At 39.1% G+C, this 19,483-nt stretch overlaps 2 protein-coding genes across 12 annotated transcripts in view; both read right to left on the reverse strand.

The window, feature by feature from the left end:
* Positions 1–11,634: 11,634 nt before the first annotated feature.
* Positions 11,635–12,261, reverse strand: FGFBP2 (fibroblast growth factor binding protein 2). Its single transcript, XM_075499180.1, has one exon. It carries the CDS (start codon positions 12,259–12,261, stop codon positions 11,635–11,637), a length of 627 nt encoding a protein of 208 aa, XP_075355295.1.
* Positions 12,262–14,754: 2,493 nt separating this feature from the next.
* The window catches only part of PROM1 (prominin 1), a 67,302-nt gene continuing 62,573 nt past the window's right edge, over positions 14,755–19,483 (reverse strand). For 5 of the 11 annotated variants that reach the window (XM_075499797.1, XM_075499789.1, XM_075499794.1 and 2 more), the window contains 4 exons: positions 19,004–19,027; positions 18,558–18,626; positions 16,403–16,441; positions 14,755–16,171 (listed from right to left, as the gene is read on the reverse strand). In XM_075499797.1, the coding sequence (XP_075355912.1) occupies positions 16,423–16,441; positions 18,558–18,626; positions 19,004–19,027 (112 nt within the window). In that variant the 3' untranslated portion in view covers positions 14,755–16,171; positions 16,403–16,422. Of the gene's footprint in view, positions 16,172–16,402; positions 16,442–18,131; positions 18,179–18,557; positions 18,627–19,003; positions 19,028–19,483 lie in introns of those variants that run through there. The other 6 variants (XM_075499793.1, XM_075499788.1, XM_075499796.1 and 3 more) reach the window with 4 other exon arrangements.

A 19,483-nucleotide genomic window follows, 5' to 3' on the forward strand; every position in this document is an offset into this window, starting at 1 on the left:
GCACAGCAAGATGTTTCTAGCACTTGCTATGGAATAAACATTCATTTCAAGTACACATTTTAAATATAGTGGAGAAAATGGAAACAGGAACCAAGATATTGTTCCAGGAGAAGGAAACCAGGAACCAGGAATGGAAAACCAGGGACTTTATAGTGTAGGAGACTGCTGGGTCTGGCTGGGATGGAATTAATTTTTTATAGCAGCCCATATGGTGCTGTGTTTTAAATTTGTGACTAGAATAGTGCTAATGACACACTGATGTTTTAGCTATCGCTAAGCAGCATCAAGGCCTTCTCTGTTTCTCACTCTGCCCCCTCTCCAGCAAGTAGGCTGGGGTTGGGCGAGAGATTGGGAGAGGACACAGCCAGGACAGCTGAACCCAGCTGACCAAAGGGACCTAAGGGATATTCCATACCATATGATGTTGCGTGCAGCAATAAAACTAGGTGTAGCCTTTCTAGAATAGCTAGAGAGTGGCTTGGAGAGTGGCTGGGCATCAGCCTGCTTGTGAGAGATATAGAGTGAATGTCTTTGCATCACTTGGTGGTTTTTTTCCCCTCTTCCCTTCACTTATTCAGCTGTCTTTATCTTGACCCACATTCTTTTCTCTCTTTTGCTCTTCCGATTCTCTCCTCCATCCCAATGGGGAGGAGGAGTGAGTGGCTGGGGTCAACACGCCACAGAGATTTCAGTCCTGCAAATAACTAACAGAAATTTTTATTTCAGTGGATTCTAGTTGGAAAGAAACCAAGAGGGAGTTCAGTCCATGTGCAGAACTTCCCCTTCGCTAAAAATACTGATGTCAAGTTACACTGATACCGCCTTGGCTCCATGCTTCTAAACCATGACAGTTATCACAGCAAAGACAACAAGAAGGTACAGTCACAGTTGTGACAACTCCTTTGCTGATTTAGATTACTACATTTGAAGAAACTATTTCAGCTACATGGAAAAAGTGATCTTGGGCTAACACAAGCTATGCTTTCACAAGTCATGTCAGCCACCACAGCCTGACCTATGGACTGACAGGATTAGACATAAAGTTCATCTTCCATAATCTTTGTGTTATCCTTGAAACATAGTATAAGCATCCTTTAAATGCACTTGGGCTGTAAGGCTCAAGAGCTCACATCTGGAAGGGGCTCTGAAAAGTCCTCCTGAAAGGTCAGCAAGTCGGAAGAATGACTATAAAGCTCTACGTTTCACAGCTACCGTGTGGGCTGGTAGCTCTCACCATTTTAACATCTGACATAAGTCTCTGAAGGCACAGAGAAAGGACAAAGGGAACGGACAAATCTTATTTCTTTGCCATTTTCACTTTACTGAGATCAGCATGTTTGGGTATATAGTGAATAGAAGCCATTAACAAAGAAAAAGGTTTCTTGACCCATCTTTCCAAGTTCTAGTGCAACTTGTTACGGTTAGCAAAAGCTGAAAGGACACACATGCCTCAGCATTTATGATAGATTTGGGGTTTGCTCAGTTAACTAAGAGAAGGTATGATGTCTCTGACTATATTGTTCTTTCAAAACTTAAGTGTTTTTTCTTGGATCATTTCTAACTCTACAGCTCCTCCATGTGGAGATCATTACCAAACAAGAAATTAATAATTCTAAACACTAGCTATTAATACTTTTTTAATGGGTTTGCAGACAACTAGCAGCATTCTAAATATTTAGGACATTTTTTAGAGGTATTCAACCCTGTTCAGCCAGAAACCCATTTTCTGAAAACGGGTGAAAAGCAGTGCAGTAATTCCGTCCATCAGAATGCCCCTGCTAATGCTGCAATGTCACAATTCCAATTCTAGTTTAAATTACCCTTTTTCCTCTGTTATCACATAAACTACACAAACTAACCTTTTACTCATGTTTAATTCTATTTGTTCCCGTGTACCTGCATAGGAATCTCACATCTGTGTCCTACTTCATGCCATCAGGGAATTTGGGGATTTTTCTCCTGTATGTTGGTAAAGAGGACCTAAATCCTGGTTAACTAACCTGCTGGTTGGGAACAGGGCTGAAGGCTGTATCTAGTAAAGAACAGCCTTCCCATAACCACTTCCCACACTGCCTGTTCACAGCCTTCAGAAACTGAGTCCTAGATTATTTAACGCAATATTTAAAACAATTATTTAATAGATAGTGAATATTATCTGCGTGTTGATGACGACACAGTCTAAATGACTTCATTAAACACTAATAAGCATTAGGCTTGGGGCAAACTGAAAAGATAAGAAAAGAGAACCACCTGACACTCCGCAGGAATTTTGGAGAGTAGGCGCTGGCAGCCTCCATCCCCTCGCACCCCTCCAGAAGAACAAAAGTGGTATAAGGAGAGACTGTATCTCCCCTGCCCGTTCTCACAGCTGAACTGGAAACGGCCAGTGTTCTCAAAGATGGTTCACATAGCTTTCGGTCATCACAAGGATATCTGACGTATGCCTGTAACTTACAAAAAGTTATCTTTTGACACTTTTGATTGAGGGTTTGAGGTTGAATAGGAAATGGAAGAAAATATGGAAAGAAGAGAGACTTCAGGTGCTGCTAGATTTGGCCTGCAAACCACCCTTTTAATAAATGTCCAATGGTCTGAACTCACATCCGCTATTGATTAGTACAAGAGTGCATCTCAGACATGGTAAAGCAGTCTTTCCTGATGCTTTTATAAAGTGTTTCCTTAAGCCAGGCCTCAGAATAGTTAGCGACAGTTGTGGGATTCTTTCTGTTAGCTCTGGTCAGGTTTTGACCTCAGATCTTAAAATAAACGGAGCTAGCCAATTGCTTTTGAGAACAGTATTTTATAGCTTTTTGAAGTATAGTTGAGCTCAGCAAAGAAACCTTAGTCCTTCCTCGCTTCAGCCCGACTAAAAGCCCAGAGCTGCTCTGAACTAGAATAAGCTGCTGACTGAAGCGTTCTGCGTGACTATGGTCTACAGCACAAAAGGGCTTGATGGCTGCCCCACCGCTATGGGAGGGAGTGAGATGGGGTGCACCAGACAGGCTTCTTTCACTCCCGCATTAGGTTGAAATCAAGAAGAAAAATAATAACATTTAGACAGTTTCTGCTCTGAAAGAACAAAAAGAGATTTTTGAAGACAAAACAAAATTTATGAAGTGATCTCATACCGTAATTTATTTTAAGGATGGCATAAAATAGAATTACTATAAAGGACAAAAGCAACCTTCTTCATTGCTGTCTTCTCGCCATGTAGACACTTGTAAATTTTAGTTTTGGAATAATCATTGAAATCTTGGCATTCTCAAGGGCCCTTTCCTGTTAACCCATCAATACGTACTCTGTTCCTCCAGCTACCCCAGACCAGTTGCTTACGATTTGTACAAAGGTTTTTTTACTATAAAAACACAGACTAGGTTTTAAATATTATTTTTGTTCCTCTCCTTATCAGCTCTTTCTTCCTTCTCGGAATCACTATATTTAAGGTAATGAACGGAAAGAACCAAAGAGTAATGGTTTTAATTATGTATAAACATAACTAGCCCACAGAAACACTGTTGCATTCAGATGGGAGATTTACATTAAACTGCGTGCTGGCACACATAGGCTGGTCTGTATTCACCAGGCACCCTATATATATTAATCTGCACTTTGCAGCGTGACAGATTTATGGTTGGAAGAACTAATGAGATGTGGACAAACAGATATGCAAGCGGATAAAATTGTAAGCAGCAAGACCTGAGAAAGAGATAGAGTTTGCGGTGCAGAATTTCATTATTGGATCTACACGCATAACCTACTGATTACAGGCACAGTAAAACTGTGTAACGGGCTGGCTCTGTTTGAGAGCCCTCACTGCATGTTCCAGATCCAAAGCTGAGGCGTGTGAGAGAGAGACTTTGTTCCCATGTGTGTACTCATCTAGTAGAATTACAAAAATGTGTGTTAAATTGTTGTTTCTGCTTAAATGCACACCTAGTACTGTTTAACATACTAGCTTCTGTCGAAACATCTGCTCTCAGAGGCCCCCTTACATGTCTCTCTTTCCTAACCTTTTAAAGGTGGATAACGACACTTGTCTATGTCAGAGAGATGCAAGAAAGTTAGCTTTATATTTCTTGTTTTGTAAACATCCTGAAATGTACAAAGAGAAGGCAACGTGGAAATAAAATGTATTACAATTTTAAACAATTTCTACAACTGAGAAACTAACTTCTAGCTGAGTTCAGTATTCTGTTGTATTCAGTTTTCCTTTCCAGGTCTACAGGCTGACAAGTGATGCACTTACACAAAGCCGCTGTAGAAAGCACACTACCAATTAAATTGTTATATGTGTCTTTAAATAGCAACAGTTACTTTTGTTTTGAAGAACTTTTAGATAATGCAGGAGAAAACAGAGTCATGATGATGACATGGAGAATTAATTACCTGAGGATTTCCTTTTCAGATGGATTTCTTCCTCTCAGACATTTACAACGTGTCTTTCTTCTCACAGATGCTGAAGGCAGTCAGTTTTCTACACTGCTTTCTAGTCCTTGACAGTATATTTTCTTTGCTCATGTAAATTAGGCTGAAGCTGCAAAGTAGTCATATACTGTTCTTTGCTATTCAACTAGACGTTTAAAAAGGGCCGTGATATACCCAGAAGAATAATTTGTCTGGTGGTAAGCATTTAAGGTAATCTTTAATTTTGGATCCTGGGGTCTTTCCAAGCCAGAAACAGTTGTGACACAATCCCCCACGAAATGAATGAGTAATAGTGAGGAAGAAAAAAAAAGTTTGCCCATTCCATCAAATCACTGATTGATCTATTGCACTTCAAATGCAGTACATTCCTGCCAAAGGACATTGCTGCTGCTGAGGTGAAATATGAAGTGTTCTATAAAAAGTTTTATAGTTCCCTAAACTGAAGGAAACCAGTGTTTCTGATTTCTTTCAGTTGTTGACTCACCCTGAGCCAAGAAGATGTCCAGATGCCATGTGATCAGCATGAAGCAAAATCAAAGGCTATTGAATTGATTCCAACTATGTAAAAGAATTCAGGCCCGAGAAGGCAGGGGAAGCAGATGGCTACAGATGATGTTCCTTGTTGGTGCTACTCAATGGCTCTTACCTCTTCTTGTCTGGTATATGTGAAAAATATGTCCTGTCATCCTGGCACAGCTTACCTTCCTGGCAGACGCAATGTGGATTTCTATGGGCAGGTTTTAACAAGAAGTCTCGGAACATCTTTCTGATGAGAGAAAGTGGCACGGGGTGAGTCATGGGGGACAGCAGTATTTGAGGCAGGTCTTGGGGAAAGATGGAGATCTTGTCCTGATGAACCACGTCTCCACAACCTACTCCGGCATCCACCCTTGAGGCAAACCCATCACCCCATGGCCCAAGTTCACCAACACAACTTGAAAGTGGTGTCTCTCCCGCACTGGCCTCCAGCCCCCGGCAGGGTCCTGCCAGTCGCACCTCCCCGAGCACTGCTGCTCCCAGCCGGACCCTGCAGAACTGCCAAAATGCCGACATCTGCAAGCAAACCACCCTCCTCAGCACCGCTCAGGGCCCCAGAGCCACAACCCAGCCCCAACACCGCAACACGGCCCCACAGCGCAACAACATGCAGTCCCCCAGGGCCTGCACAGCCTGCTCGCACCTGGGCCGTGGGTGGCTCGCTCAGATGACGACCCTCATGGAGGCCATGCAACTTCTTCCCCACGCAAAAACAGGTGCTGCTCAAACACTTGAGCTTCAGCTTCACTTGTGCCATCTGAGGCACCAAAGAGGCATGACAGCCTCGGGTAATGTTTTCTGCACACAGATGTGGAAACCCTACTCCACACTTCCCTCCTGTTACCTTCCCACGCTGACCAGGTCTCCTGCACGATCGCGAGGGCATTAGATAACCTTCCCTAGCTGCAAACACCAAGTTGTGGATTCCCAAGTTAAATTTCTGGAGTGTAGAAGATGGGGCATCATCTCACTACCTCGGTGACAGCAGCCCTGTGGCCTGCGCCTGTTTTGAAGGGGGGGCGAGAGGGGAGAACGGTGGGCAGCACTCTTGCCTGCCGGCCTGTTTTGGCAGAAGAAACGGCGAGGCCCCTCTGTCAGAGTTCAGAGCCTGAATTTTGCTCACCATTTCCTTTGGCAGGAAGTTTCTGGCCCTCTTCAGTTCCTAGGCAAATTCTTAATTTTATTACAGCTGCATTTGTGGGGAGGGCCCCCTCACAGGCCACATTATGCTGGTAAGACAAATAAAGGGGCAACCAATTTCACCATTTGCACATTAATCTTTACGGGCGGTAGCGACAGAGTAATGCAGTTTTTTACATCTGCAGCCAGCAGACCTAAAAGGACACCTCTGTTTCCCCTCCTGACTACAACCATTGTAAGCCTGGAGGCAGTGGGAGCGTACCACGGGCTGGATGCCTATGGCGAGCAGCTGGTTATGCAAACAGTTTTATAACCTGCTGAGGAGCGGGAGGGGAATGTGAATTTCCGCTCCAAATCAGACATCAGCTTCATTTCTTTCTTGCTCTGTACATACGGTAATATAGCTACTCTGGAGATTCAGCACCTGGCCTCCTGCCTAATGTTTACACAGTTAACTTTGTATACAAGACATGAAAGTGAAATAAATAGATTGTCAGTATGTCTGATGTGATGTGTCCATGAGATAACACCGATGTCTTGTCATTGTACAGGCTGCATCTCTTCTGCTTTGTTTTCTTATTCCTGTTTTTGTATATGTATCACATATACAAAATTGTTGTCATTGTACAATGATCTGTGAAGTCCAATGAGAGTAATTCTCTTGCTTGTAGGGGAAAAAGCAGAGAGCGCCAAAAGAAATCTCCTCTGCTGCATCTGATTTCTCTTCAGAGAAGAAAGCAGAGATTGGGAAAGGTAACAGCAAGAGAAACAGAAAAAAGCAATCAACAACCATAAAGCTCCTAAAGAAGCAGGAATGGCAATGGGCAACTTTGGGAAATTTTAGTTTTTCCTTTGTCTTCTTATTTTTGTGGAAGATCTCTGTCCTTAAAATCCATGCCATATCAACTACGACACCTACTGAAAAAATCAAGAATGCAAAACATAAGACTGCAAATCATGCAAGAATGACCAGACGACATACCTAAACAATTCTCTCAGAAAACACCAGAGTGCACTGCTACATAGTTGAGATGATTTACAGGCAGACTGAGCAACATCATTATTGAGGTGTGGATTTGGTCTACTTTAACACAAATAACCTACACACTGCAAACGGCGATTTTCTTAGTTTCGGATACTTGATTTTAAGGCAAACAGAGCTGATGTTTGGTGTTCCTTAACACCTGAATTTCTTGTTGATTTTCTCTGCTGTCAAAACCAGGCTAAATAAAAATACGTACCAAAAGACAGAGGTACTGAACATCAAGTTATCCAAGATGATGCATTCAACTTAATGATGGGATCTGCCATCAGAACATACTTAAGAAAACCATCTCTCTCGTTTGATTTGATATAGTTATCAAAGAGCATTTGGCTTATCCAAGAGCATTTTTTGCACTTCAAGAAGACACAAATGCTAACAGAGATGTTCATTATTAAAAAACCAGAACTTTTAAGCTTTCTTCTGTGTTTCTGTTGTAAATCATAGAATCATTCAGGCCAGAAGGCACCTTGGGGTTTGTAGTCCAACCTCCTGCTCAAAGCAGGGTCACAGTGAATTCAGGCTATGTTGCTTAAACTTTGTCCAGTTGGTCCTGAAAAGCTCCACTGATGGAGATTCCAGAGCTGCTCTGGGGAACCTGCTCCTGTGTTTATCCTTACAGTGAATGTTTTTCCTTACACCAAGTCAGAACCTCACCTCTACCAATTTGTGACCATGATCTCTTTTCCTCCTATCACAGAAGTCAGTGAAGAGCCTAGCTCTACAGCCTTCTCATATGTATTGGGGGGTGGCTATTAGGTCCCCCTTAAAGCCTTCTCCAGGCTGAACAAGACCCGTTCCCTTGGCCTTTCGTCACAAGAGCGTGGAAAAGTCCAGTCCCCACCGTCTTGGTGACTCTCCATTCGACTCGCTCCAGTCTTTCTTGGATCTTAACTACGTGTGTTAAATACACATCCTTTTACACACAGGTTCTCCAAAAGCATAATTTTGCTTTTCTTGGAGGCTTACTTTGTCAAAGTAGCAAATAGTCATGATGCTTCTGTGGGAACCTAAACGTGAGGATCTTGAGGCAGGTGGACTACCTCACATCGCATTGAATTAGCAGCAGAAGCAGCAGGCCTGGATATCAGGGGTCTCCCTGGTTGCAGGAATCCAGGCAAATATTTTTGCCTGCTGTTCCTGTCAAGAAAATAAAGACAAATTCCATCTCCATCTCCTCTCACTTGAGCGGATTTCCTGAGGTACTTACGTATATGGGGACTAACAGGTTAACCTAAAATGAATGAAACAGCAGGTTTCATTCATTCATGAGGAACTTGAAGATTGCATTAAACTCACCACGAACACTTCTCAATTCACCCTTTCAGTAATGAATAGCACTTTCATACCAAGAAGGTAACTGTCACGACTGTACGTTTCTAATGCTAAACACAATTAAATGGTAATGTAGCTGATACAATCACAGTGCTGTTACACTAAGGTGGGGTATTTCAGTTAACATCCAATTTTTAAACATTTTGAAAGCAAGATCATTATAGTTAACTGACTTGCTGAGGCTGCATAGTGTTGCCTAATGAAATGCAGTCCAAGCCATGCATCACCTTGGTACCAAAATCTTCACCTTTTTGTAAAATTTAGTGCTTAACTATCTATTTTGGATCCTGGATATTTTACAAAAAGCATTTAATGAAAGAGGGGCCTTTGGTGCAAGACTATTTGATTTCTAGTTTCCACTTCAACAGTGAAGCTTCGGGTGGTCATTCCAGACAACACAGTGCCAAGCACGGAGCCCTGTGCAGCAGAGCTCTGCTCTACTGAAACGAGATACGAGTTCCCTAGGAAATAGTGCACTAGCAAGTACGTGACGTTTGTCCTCTACTAAGCAGGATCAATGATGGCCATGTATTTTAGACTGTATCATCAAGAGTTCTACAAAGTGGCAGGCAACTTTGCTGCCTTCTGTGCTCGGTGCATACACACAGAAGAGGGCATAAAGAGGAAAATTTCTTTTGGTGAACTGATGAAACCTCCTCTTTTCTCCTGCTATCAGTATGGTGGGTGACTGACTCTCCCAGACTTCTCTCAATGCAAGACATTGTCTCATTTTTGAGGTCGTTGCTGTTGTAGTGGATACTGCTGCAAAATATTCATTCTGCAGTGTGGATTTTGCATCATACAAAAGAGGAGTTTTAAAATGTTTAAAAAACACACCTTAAGAAAACCCTCAACCTCCCCTCAGCATTTCCAAACAGTTCCCAAATACCACTTTGATGCATTTTGCATGTTTGCAAATCAAACAATTATATTCATTTCTATGACAGAAATAAGTGAATAGGTATACTACTACATTTTTTACTCACAGCACAAGAGCCTGGCAAGGGTAAGTGAAGTTACAAATGACGATTAACCACATTAGATTTATGGCTGACAAAAATACAGACTTGCTTGAGCTTGCATTTTATCAGCATTCAAGCTGTATTTCTGCCTTGTACATACAACCTTCTGCACTGATCCCGTGTTCATTACTCGCTGTTCCTTTCCATATATTTCAAGAGGTTTGGGGATAGAAAATTATTTCAAGTTTTTTTGGTACAAGGCACAAAGTTTAGTGACTGGACAGTCACTATCTGGAATTATGAAGTGAGATTTACAAATCTGTGAGTAAAGCTGGAGAAGTACGTAAGTGTAACAACGCCTTCCAGAAACTGTTTAACAGCAAATATAGAGCACTACTAATTTCTGTGGTACGAAGTTGTTTTCAGTTATATCTGTGCTGTGAAGCTCACTTGGGAACAAAAGGATCATTGTTAAAAAAATAATCTGAATAAAAATGTGCTGTAATCTCTGACAACAGACTATTAGGTCTTGCTTTGTGTTTTGATGAGATTTATGCAAGTGCCCAAGCGCGTAGATATGAGTTACCTTTCAGAATATTTACTGAACCCAAACATTAATATTACCACTAACAGATACTGACAACACTGAACTCTGCAGATGCATCACAGATGAACACTTCTAATCTGCTATGTTTAGAAATCTATTCTTACATTACTCTTATTTCTCCAATCTTTTTCTCCCTGCTGGCTGAAACTTATCACTGTAATATAAGCGTAGTAACATTGAAAATATTAATATTAATGAAAACATGTTCACAGTGGAAAAGTAATGACTCAGACCTGTAACTTCTCTTACACATTCTACCAACAATCTCTTAAGAAACAAGTATCAAATACCATGACTTTATACAAGTAGCATCATTTAAAATTTTAAGAAAGCACAGAGTATGTTTTCAAAAATCTTATTTTATTGTTTGCACTAACTGTAGCATCTTTTACAGCTTTCACCTCTAACAAATTGCAGCGAATCAGCACACACAAAAACCTATTTAAGGTCAGCACTCTTAAAGTGGAACCTTGGCTACATAAACGCGGTACACCTTGGTGTGTAACAGACCTAGGAACAGTTAGTACATCCTAACACTTTAAGTACAGTCACTCCAGTTTCATGCATTTTTCAGGGCTGTTAAAAAGTTTCATTTTAGGGGTGCAAAGAGAAAACAGCTACAAGATTTACAGAGATTATTCATTTTTAAACCAAAATTCTTACATCTAAATTATTGAACTACAGCAAGGACCTTTCTTCAGCTGTAAAAATTTTGCTCTGCAAAACAAAAAAGAAAAAAAATTAGTTACTTTGCTGTATTAAGCATGAGTAAGATCATTAGCAGCCTAAACACTTGCTGGCTCATGCTGCATCTACTCCCATTTCTGTCAAAAGTTTGCCAGGTTTTGTCACCAGCTCCTGGCTTTCTCTCTGAGCCAAAATGGAAGTGGGTATAAAACCAATCACTTCTGCAAGGGCTTTGCCTTTTAAAATCCTGGCTGAAAACCTGAGACTTACCAGACAAGTGCCTGCATGCGGTCCTCTACCACCTCTACAGAAACAGACCCGCAAACCAAGACAGTCTGTTTGGTTGTACTCATTTCTGCAAGTTGTTCATGAACCAATTTTTAAAATTAAAATGGTTAATTATTAACTAGCAGTTTTGATGAACAAGCCTTATCCTCTCAATTTCTGAATGTAGTTTTAAAATTGTTCCAGCTAATCCATTTGTTATTGAATCTGAGACATTTGTTATTTATCTTACTTCACTGGCTTAAATCCAAAAGTCAGCACAAGAGGGAAGGAATGACAGAAGGTGGAAAACTAGCCCAATTCAAACAGTTAGAACTGAAATACCATAGGATTAATAACAGATAGGACAAACATCTCAGTACATACTAAAGACCTCACAGGAGGCTGTCAGGGAGTCCTGAACTAGCAGCCCTCACTGGGAGTTTAAGCTGTCCAGCCTCTCAGAAGCCACAGTACAGGCTTTGCCACATTAGATTTTAGTGAGCGAGCCTAGAACCTCCCTGTCCACACTCCTGAGAGACCCCCAAGATCAAAATAAAACAAAACTACAACTGTATTACTCTTAGGTGTATTCTGCTGTGCTTCAAGATGGGAGTTTTACCTGAAGCAAATCCTTAACCTCTAAAGATGCCAATAATGTAGGAGCAGAAACCATGCAGGGATTCCCAGCAATGTTCCCGTGCCAGTTTCATTGCTTCCGTTTCATTTTCAGACCCTTGACCGTGTTGGGTTGGTTTTATAAGAGGTAGTACTGGAGGTTTCCCTATTTTCTTAACAGAGCTTTTCCCTGCTCCCCTTATAGAAGTGGAAGGTTTCTGGACTGATTTGTCCTCGTTTGCTAGATCTTCTGGCTCCATACCAGCAGCTATTTGCTTCATGAGAGCCTCCGTGGGAGCCTTTTGGCACATGGTGGTCTTCAACACTTGTGAGGATTCGCAAGCGTGCAGGAGCTTTCTAAGTTCCATGGCGATCTGATTCCAGTAAATCTTTGGATTGTTTCTGAAAGCACGACAGACTGATGGCTTGCCAGTGAATTCACACCAGTAGGACATGCCTTGGCTTTTGCATTCAATTCTAAGTTTCATCTCCTCGTCCCCACTCATGCTCATCGTGCAAACATCTTTGGTTTTAGTCCGAAAATTGATTTCTTCACCATTGCTTCTTTTCTTTGGCTTCAGCTTCTGTCCCAAACCTCCCATGCCACAGATCACTACTAGGAAAAGAAGAGCAAAACTCTTCATGGTGAGAGGAGTTGACTGAGATCCTTGAGCAACACGATCTGAAAAAGTGAAAGCAATAACTGCCTGCTCACAATTTAAGGGCTTGGTGCACAAAGAAGCCTCTTTCCAGTGAAACGTGGAATTTTTTTTTTTTTAATAAAAATAATAAATCACACTGCAGTAGGCATGTGCCCGTAATTTATAGCCTGAGGGAGTGTCGAATAACCTGTAAACTCCCAAGAAGGTAACAAGACAAATCTTGTAAATGCAGTTAAATACAGAACGATAGTTGTATAACTAAGAAGTACATTCCTATTCAGGATGAGCATGTCATATTTGATTTTTAACAGATATTTTCCATTCTCCAGCTGCTTTATAGCTATCTTCATGCCAGAGCTTGTAAGACCATAGTGAAGTAAAAAAAAAAAAAAATAAAAGTGCCAAAGCAATCTATGCAGCTACATCTGGATGATTATAAATGCGTCCTACTAATAAGGGCTGATTTGTGGAACACGTTTTCTGTGGATTTGCACAGTAAGAATGCAACTTTAGTACTTCATTTTGTCAGCAAATGACATGCAGTGGGGACACACGGAAGAATCAACTGCACATTCTTTGAGCCATGACAGATTTTTAGACTTGCAATATTTAAGCAAGATAAGGAATAAAACTTTAGCAAAATGAGGTATTACAGGCCTAAACATGAACCAAACATTTGGAAGTTTTATCATCATTGTCACACCATGGGTTATTTTCAGCCAACAGAGCAAGACAACAGAACTAGCTTATCATGGGTCTGAGCAGCAGGGAATAGACCCCAGAGCGTGTCAGACATATCTATGCGCTTTATCACCTTTCACTTTTTTTTTAACAGATATTTTCCTGTTCATAATAAATGAACTGTAAAAATGCCATAAAACAAAGGCAAGAGAACAGAAATGTTTTAGTGCAGAATCCTGTACTAGCAGTTTCTGCTGCAGTAACTAAAAGCAGAGCTAAGGAAAATCATGCTAACTCCCTTGGCATTCAGGAGGTCATGAGGAAAAATCCCTCCCATGCTGCTGCAAGCCACAGTACTTTTCTGTGCAAAAGGCAAAAACATTCATTTAACACAAACAGTGAAGCAGAACAAAAAAATAAAATTGCAAAAAATGCTTCTCTAATACTTGACAATAGAGTTCCTAGCTGCTGTGGCACCCCAGCTAGTCTGAGAGCTGCCTGCTTGAAGATGGAGCCCTCTGGAACAGCCATTCTGGGTAGCCTGAACCTTGTTCTTCCAGTTAATGTGTCATGAAGTTCCCCATGACTAAATACCATTTGATGGAGAGAAGAACGTTGTTTTCTTTTCATCCCCTGTCTAAGGCTATTTTAGTAACGTTTTTAGTAGAGGTCTCATTTCTAGCTTCTTGCCATTTGTTCCTCCTGACTGTCTCTTTCAAAGCACAGCGGTGTGGCTCTCCAGGCAAGTCTTAGGAGAAACAGCAATGGTACAAGCCTACTTAAGATTTACAATTCACTCTTCTGTTGTTTTGGGGGGAATCTTCTCACCCATCATCCAGCCAGAGGAATCTTGTTGCCCACCTCACACTTCATTTCAATGACTTCAAATCCCTACTGCAAGCACTCAAAGACCTCCTAATACTTGTATTATTGCAATGTATTATTGCAATGTATTATGTATTATTGCAAATGTATTATTTACACTTGGTTATGCACAACAGCACTGACAGTTCCGAGATTAGAAATTAAAGGCATTCATCTCTCTTGTTCTAATAATTGTTAAAGAGTTCAAAACTACTTAAAAGTTACTTTATACCAGTTTCAGATCTCTTGTTCTGAAAGTTTTTAATAAAGTGTAATCATGAAAACAAATCAGACTACAAGGATAAGGACAAATACCAAAGCTTGGACTCGAGAACTCCAGTATATTTATGTATTACAGTTAATATGTTACTGCCTAGTGTTTGTCTCACTCCCATCTGACATTTGTGTCCTCTGTCTGCCTGTGCTTCAGATGAAACAGTTCATGGGCTGCTGTATCAGTGGAAAACAATTGTCCTTTTACAAGTTAAGCTAGGATGCCAGCAGTGAACTATGGGAGCTGAAGAACTGCCAAACATTTAATTCTGCTGTCAGTACTACAGAAACAACAACAGCGGCAAGCGGTAAGACCTTGAGCACTTGCAGGGTGTGTGGATATCCTCCACAACTCATTAGCTCGAATCCTACCATCTTTGCATAAATCACATCCTTTGTGGAAGAAGGAAGCTCCCTCACCCAGACTCAATGTTCTTTCAGTCCTTCCTGCTCCAGTTCTTGGTCTCTTATCTTGCTTAAGCTAAAGTCATCAGTAAAGTCAAATATAGCAGACATTTTTAATTAGGGTAAAAAAAATAATTTTTGTAAGATTTTAACTCGGTGCAACTCTTCTGAGACAGGTCTACACAACAAAGCAATTGAGAATCAAACAGCAGGTAGTTAAGCAAGTTCTTTTTTATTTAAATGAACTGGGAACATTTTCTCAAATTAAAAATAGAAACTTTTAAAAATCTGAAGTTCTGAACATTACATATACACATATGCTACATACTGTCAATTAGAAATGTTTCCATTTATGACCTAAAAATGAAAAATTTAAGGTTATTCCAGATTAAAGACTGGTATCACTTTTCAGCATTTCTTTAAAATTATATGATGATTTACAGGATTATCCCTACTTCAAGCCAATGAACCTTGTTGGAAACACAGTTAACAATACTGATATATGAAGAGACACTATTTTATATCAATATACCCAATTACTTCGCCTGCCAAAATGTTTTACACTAATAACATAGACATTTTTGGCCTTGTTGATGAATTCTGCTGTTAACTAATCCAGCAATGCAACTGTATGCCTAAATTCAAGGCAGTAACTCTCATAGTACAAACGTTAACTCCAGTTGCTAAACACATTTGAATTTCAATATTGGAAACCATATTTTGAAATTACTTAGCAAAAATAGTATCACTGCCCTGTGAAAGAGCCACAGCTTAGCAGAGATACTATTAAGGACATTAAAGAAGTGAGTGTGAATGAGGAAAAGGGGGACAGAGAAGGTAAAGCATTCTAAAAATCACCAACATATGACATCTCTCATGCTCTTTTTGAGTACTACTGAACTCTAGAAAGCTTAGCTTTTTCGCTACATTACGCATCACGCACACTCCCAACCCTCCCACCCAAAGAGTTTCAAAACAAACTTCTCCAAAAAGTCCCTTTTAGGTCTATACTGCAAAACCGACTAAATATTAAATAATTAAAAAAAGAGGGAGAAAACAAAACTGCAACTGAACTTTTCAGAGACACAAGGAGACACTGTGGATCCCACTACACTTCAAATTTAGTCCAAAGTGGTCATTCAAGAGCACCAAATAGCAACACTGATCATGCTGGTAAATTCATTTGTGAAGAGTATTACACAATATTAAAATCTTAACTAAACACTTATAAGTTTTAAGAAAAATGTATATACAAAAGTCTCTGTATACAAAATGTGTATTTATGTAAACGTGTATGTACTGTATTTAACACAAATCAACAATTTAAGATACGAATTTGACCAATTGTCAGAGGATTGCTAGGCAAAGGGTGTTAAACTAATTAATTTATATACTGTGATGTAAGGTAGAAAGCCCAGTGTAAAAAAGTAAAAAACAAAAAACATTTTAATTCAAGCCTTGAACAGTGGTATTGGAGAGGCAGTGCCCTGATCACAAAATATTCTGAACAGTAGTTTATGGCATAACATTCAATAGTACTTTTGGGATTTACAGTACGGATGACATAAAACAAGTCGCTCAGGATTTGGAAGATGAATGCAAATGCCAATACACTTGGAAGAATAATGATATATTCCCGTAGAAGAATCTTGAGCCTCATTTATATAGCCTGGAAATAATCACAAAAACAATTCAGGAAAATTTGATGAAGGCAGAATGATAATGTAATTTAAGCAGAATGAAGACATAGATTTTCATATGAACATCAATATGGTTCAATAATTTTTTAGTTTTTATTTTTAAACCTTACGCCACTCATGTTACAAAAAGCAGAGCAGCCTTCTTAAAAACAGTAAAGTAGGAATAGACCTAGAATTGACTTAAAAAGCTTATTACTTACCCCTTCATGTTTCCAGTATGTTACCACTGTTCCACAGAGCTGTACAAGAAAAAAACACAAAACAAACCCATAATTTTCTTTTACCCACAAATGGAACAGAAATACCGTGTCTAACTAAGGTGAGACAAGCTCAGTTGGCACAAACTCTTCTCAAACTTCTACCCATTTAATCAAGAATTTTTCAAACAAAAGGAAACAGATTCATGGTTTCCTCCACCAACTTTTCTGGTTATCTTTGTTTCATGATAGAAAGAAATGCTTGGTTTACCTATTCAACACCATTCTCCTTTGAGAACTTAATTGAGCCTGCAATTCTGCTCTCACAAAAATGGGGGCTGCATTTGAGGTTATTTGTATCTTTGACATGTATATAAAAGCACCTGTGTGAGATATCTATACAAATATAAATATGCCTCATACAGATCTCATACTTGTATTTACATATCTTATATTTATAAAGAAAGATATTTGCATCTCTTTCCAGCAAAATAATCCAGCTGATTTCAAAGGACAAAAAACACCCCTATGGGATTCTTTACACCTGCAAAAGTACAGGTGTACAGAGATCTATTCAAAGTCCTATCTCTCAAAGTATCTCCCAAAATAATTTGTAGGAAATGAGAAAAAGCAAGGATAGCATAAAAGCACAGAGTTTGCTGAAATGAAAATGAAAAACAAGACTCTATTGCTATGGGAATCCCAGACTGAGAAATTCAAAGCATGTATCTCATATAATTAGCAGTTTTTCAAATTATCTCAGCACATCAGAAGACAGCATTGCTTCAAACTGAGTCCTTACATTTTATTATGGAAGCCCATGCTGAGTAACTTAAAATTTAGGAAAAGGAAGTCAGGACTGAACTAGTGGGTCTTTGTTTAAAAGATTATTTTATGTTAGTAATGTTTAGCTTATTCAGGAACACTGTATTAAACTATTCATCAATCACTGAAATATCACAGAAAACATGCTATGAACCTCAAGAGTATTAACGTTCGTATTAAAGAATCAAAGATCAGAAAGGGACTTCTAAGGCCTGAACAATTATTTTCCTCTTATGTAAAATATTGAAAGACCTTAAAACTGAGAGTCCTTAGATATGTCAGTGGAGAGTACTTTTGAATTCAACACCTTATAGGTTAATTTAGGGAGTGCCCTTAAGCTGCAGAACAGACCACGACAATCGTCATCATAAATATCACTAAAAACATAGTTATATATAAATACGTCCTTCAGAAAGAAATGTGGAATCAAGATTTGGTCAATAAATAATTATTGTAAAATACAGTTCTAATAAATAATAATATACAACTGATGCAGCCATAAAATCTGGCAAGAATTCCAAACTTTGAGCTCTCTTGGTATTTACCCATTGCTGAAAGAATGGTGATATCTTACTTCTCTGCCAATACTCAACCTATACTTTCAGTCATGAAGTTGCAAGTTAAGGCACAGTGAGCTATAGATTTCAATCATAAATTAGATCCTTCCTTAAGCAACTTGGATATTTTGGAAACCCAAATATTGACATTGTGGGACATCCTATGTTATCCCTGTGGAAACTGAAAGTCTCACAACTAGCTACGGTTTTACAGCACAAAAGTTGTAGAGACAGAAAAGAACCCAGATCTCCTCCTTTTTAAACATAACTTGAACTTCTTGTTTTGTGATGTTACACTAGTTCTACCCATGCAGAAACACCCATTTTCTCTGTTCATGTTTTCTGCATACCCTGGATCACCTGCCTTTTGCACAGCAAAAGCTCTTCTCCTCACCATCTAAAAAATAAAACAACTCAGCAGTAAGAATGCATCCCATCCTATCACTTTTAACTGCTATCAGAGTATTTTAATACGTTTATCAATTTAGGACCTCCCACTGTGCTAGATAAATACCTAATTACCTGGTTTTTAAGATCAAATTTAGGCAATTGGTTTGTTAAAAGTTTCTGGAAATTACTACAATGTCTGCTGTTATGTAAAGAATATTTGAGAAATAGAAATCATACAGCATTTGCTATAGTGAGTAATCATGCAAAAAACCCATAAATAGAGAATTAAGTGATTCACTTCAAAACATGCAGAAAATTGGAGAGGTGATTAATATAGTAGATTAAGTAAGGACACATGAAGGCATGCAGTTTCGAACCTGGTTTACCTTGTAAAAACAGGATTGTGTATACCATATAAATGCTCTTTATGATAACCATTATTACCATTTTCTGTACTGTAATAAAATAAATACACCAAGAAAGACCATGTTAACTATAAGATGTACTATGTACAGTATGGTTTCTAAGACATGTATATGGATGATGGTATTATATGCAAAGATAAACTGTGTCTGTACAATAGAAGATAACTTTTCCTTTGTAACATTCAGGAGTTATGGCATAATTATAATTTTACATTTTTAATATTTTCATATTCTCCAAAAATTAATTAATTATTTTGCTATTCTTGTTGAGTCGGATACTCTAATATAAACTATAAAGTCTAGTGAAACAGAACGTTACCTCTTTTGAAGTAACAAGTTACGTTAAAAATATAAACCCTCCCACCTGAATAAAATAATTTTAACAAATATCAGCAAAAATGTCTTACGTTTTCATGGGTATAGTTTCGACACTAAAAAACACAGAAAAGGAGGAGTAATTAACTAGACACCAGTGAGTAGTTTTAGCTGTACATGCCTGTTTCTGCTCTCCTGACTTGTGAACGTGTAATGAAAATCGACCAGTGTGAAATTTGAGAAATGCAGTGCACAGGCTAACTGAACAATGAGCAAAACAAAGAGTAGAAAAGAAAACAGTAAAAACAAAACTGATGGGAAAATATGTAAGAACAGTTATCATAAAGTAAAATGCCAAGTCCCTGAGACAGAGGAACTGCAATTGAAAAAGGAAAGACTGGTTAGGAATAACTAAGACAGTAAGAAAGCAAATAATTAATTCAAGGAGATTACAAAGCAGGCATAATTCACCTTAACAGGTTACTTAGCAAAGCTAATCACTTGCACATTTGGAAGCTATTTATATAAATGCTGTACACAAAGCTCTGAAGACCTCATTCTGAAATAAGTTT

Source organism: Mycteria americana, chromosome 4, assembly GCF_035582795.1.
Source record: "Mycteria americana isolate JAX WOST 10 ecotype Jacksonville Zoo and Gardens chromosome 4, USCA_MyAme_1.0, whole genome shotgun sequence".
Taxonomy (NCBI): Eukaryota; Metazoa; Chordata; class Aves; order Ciconiiformes; family Ciconiidae; genus Mycteria; species Mycteria americana.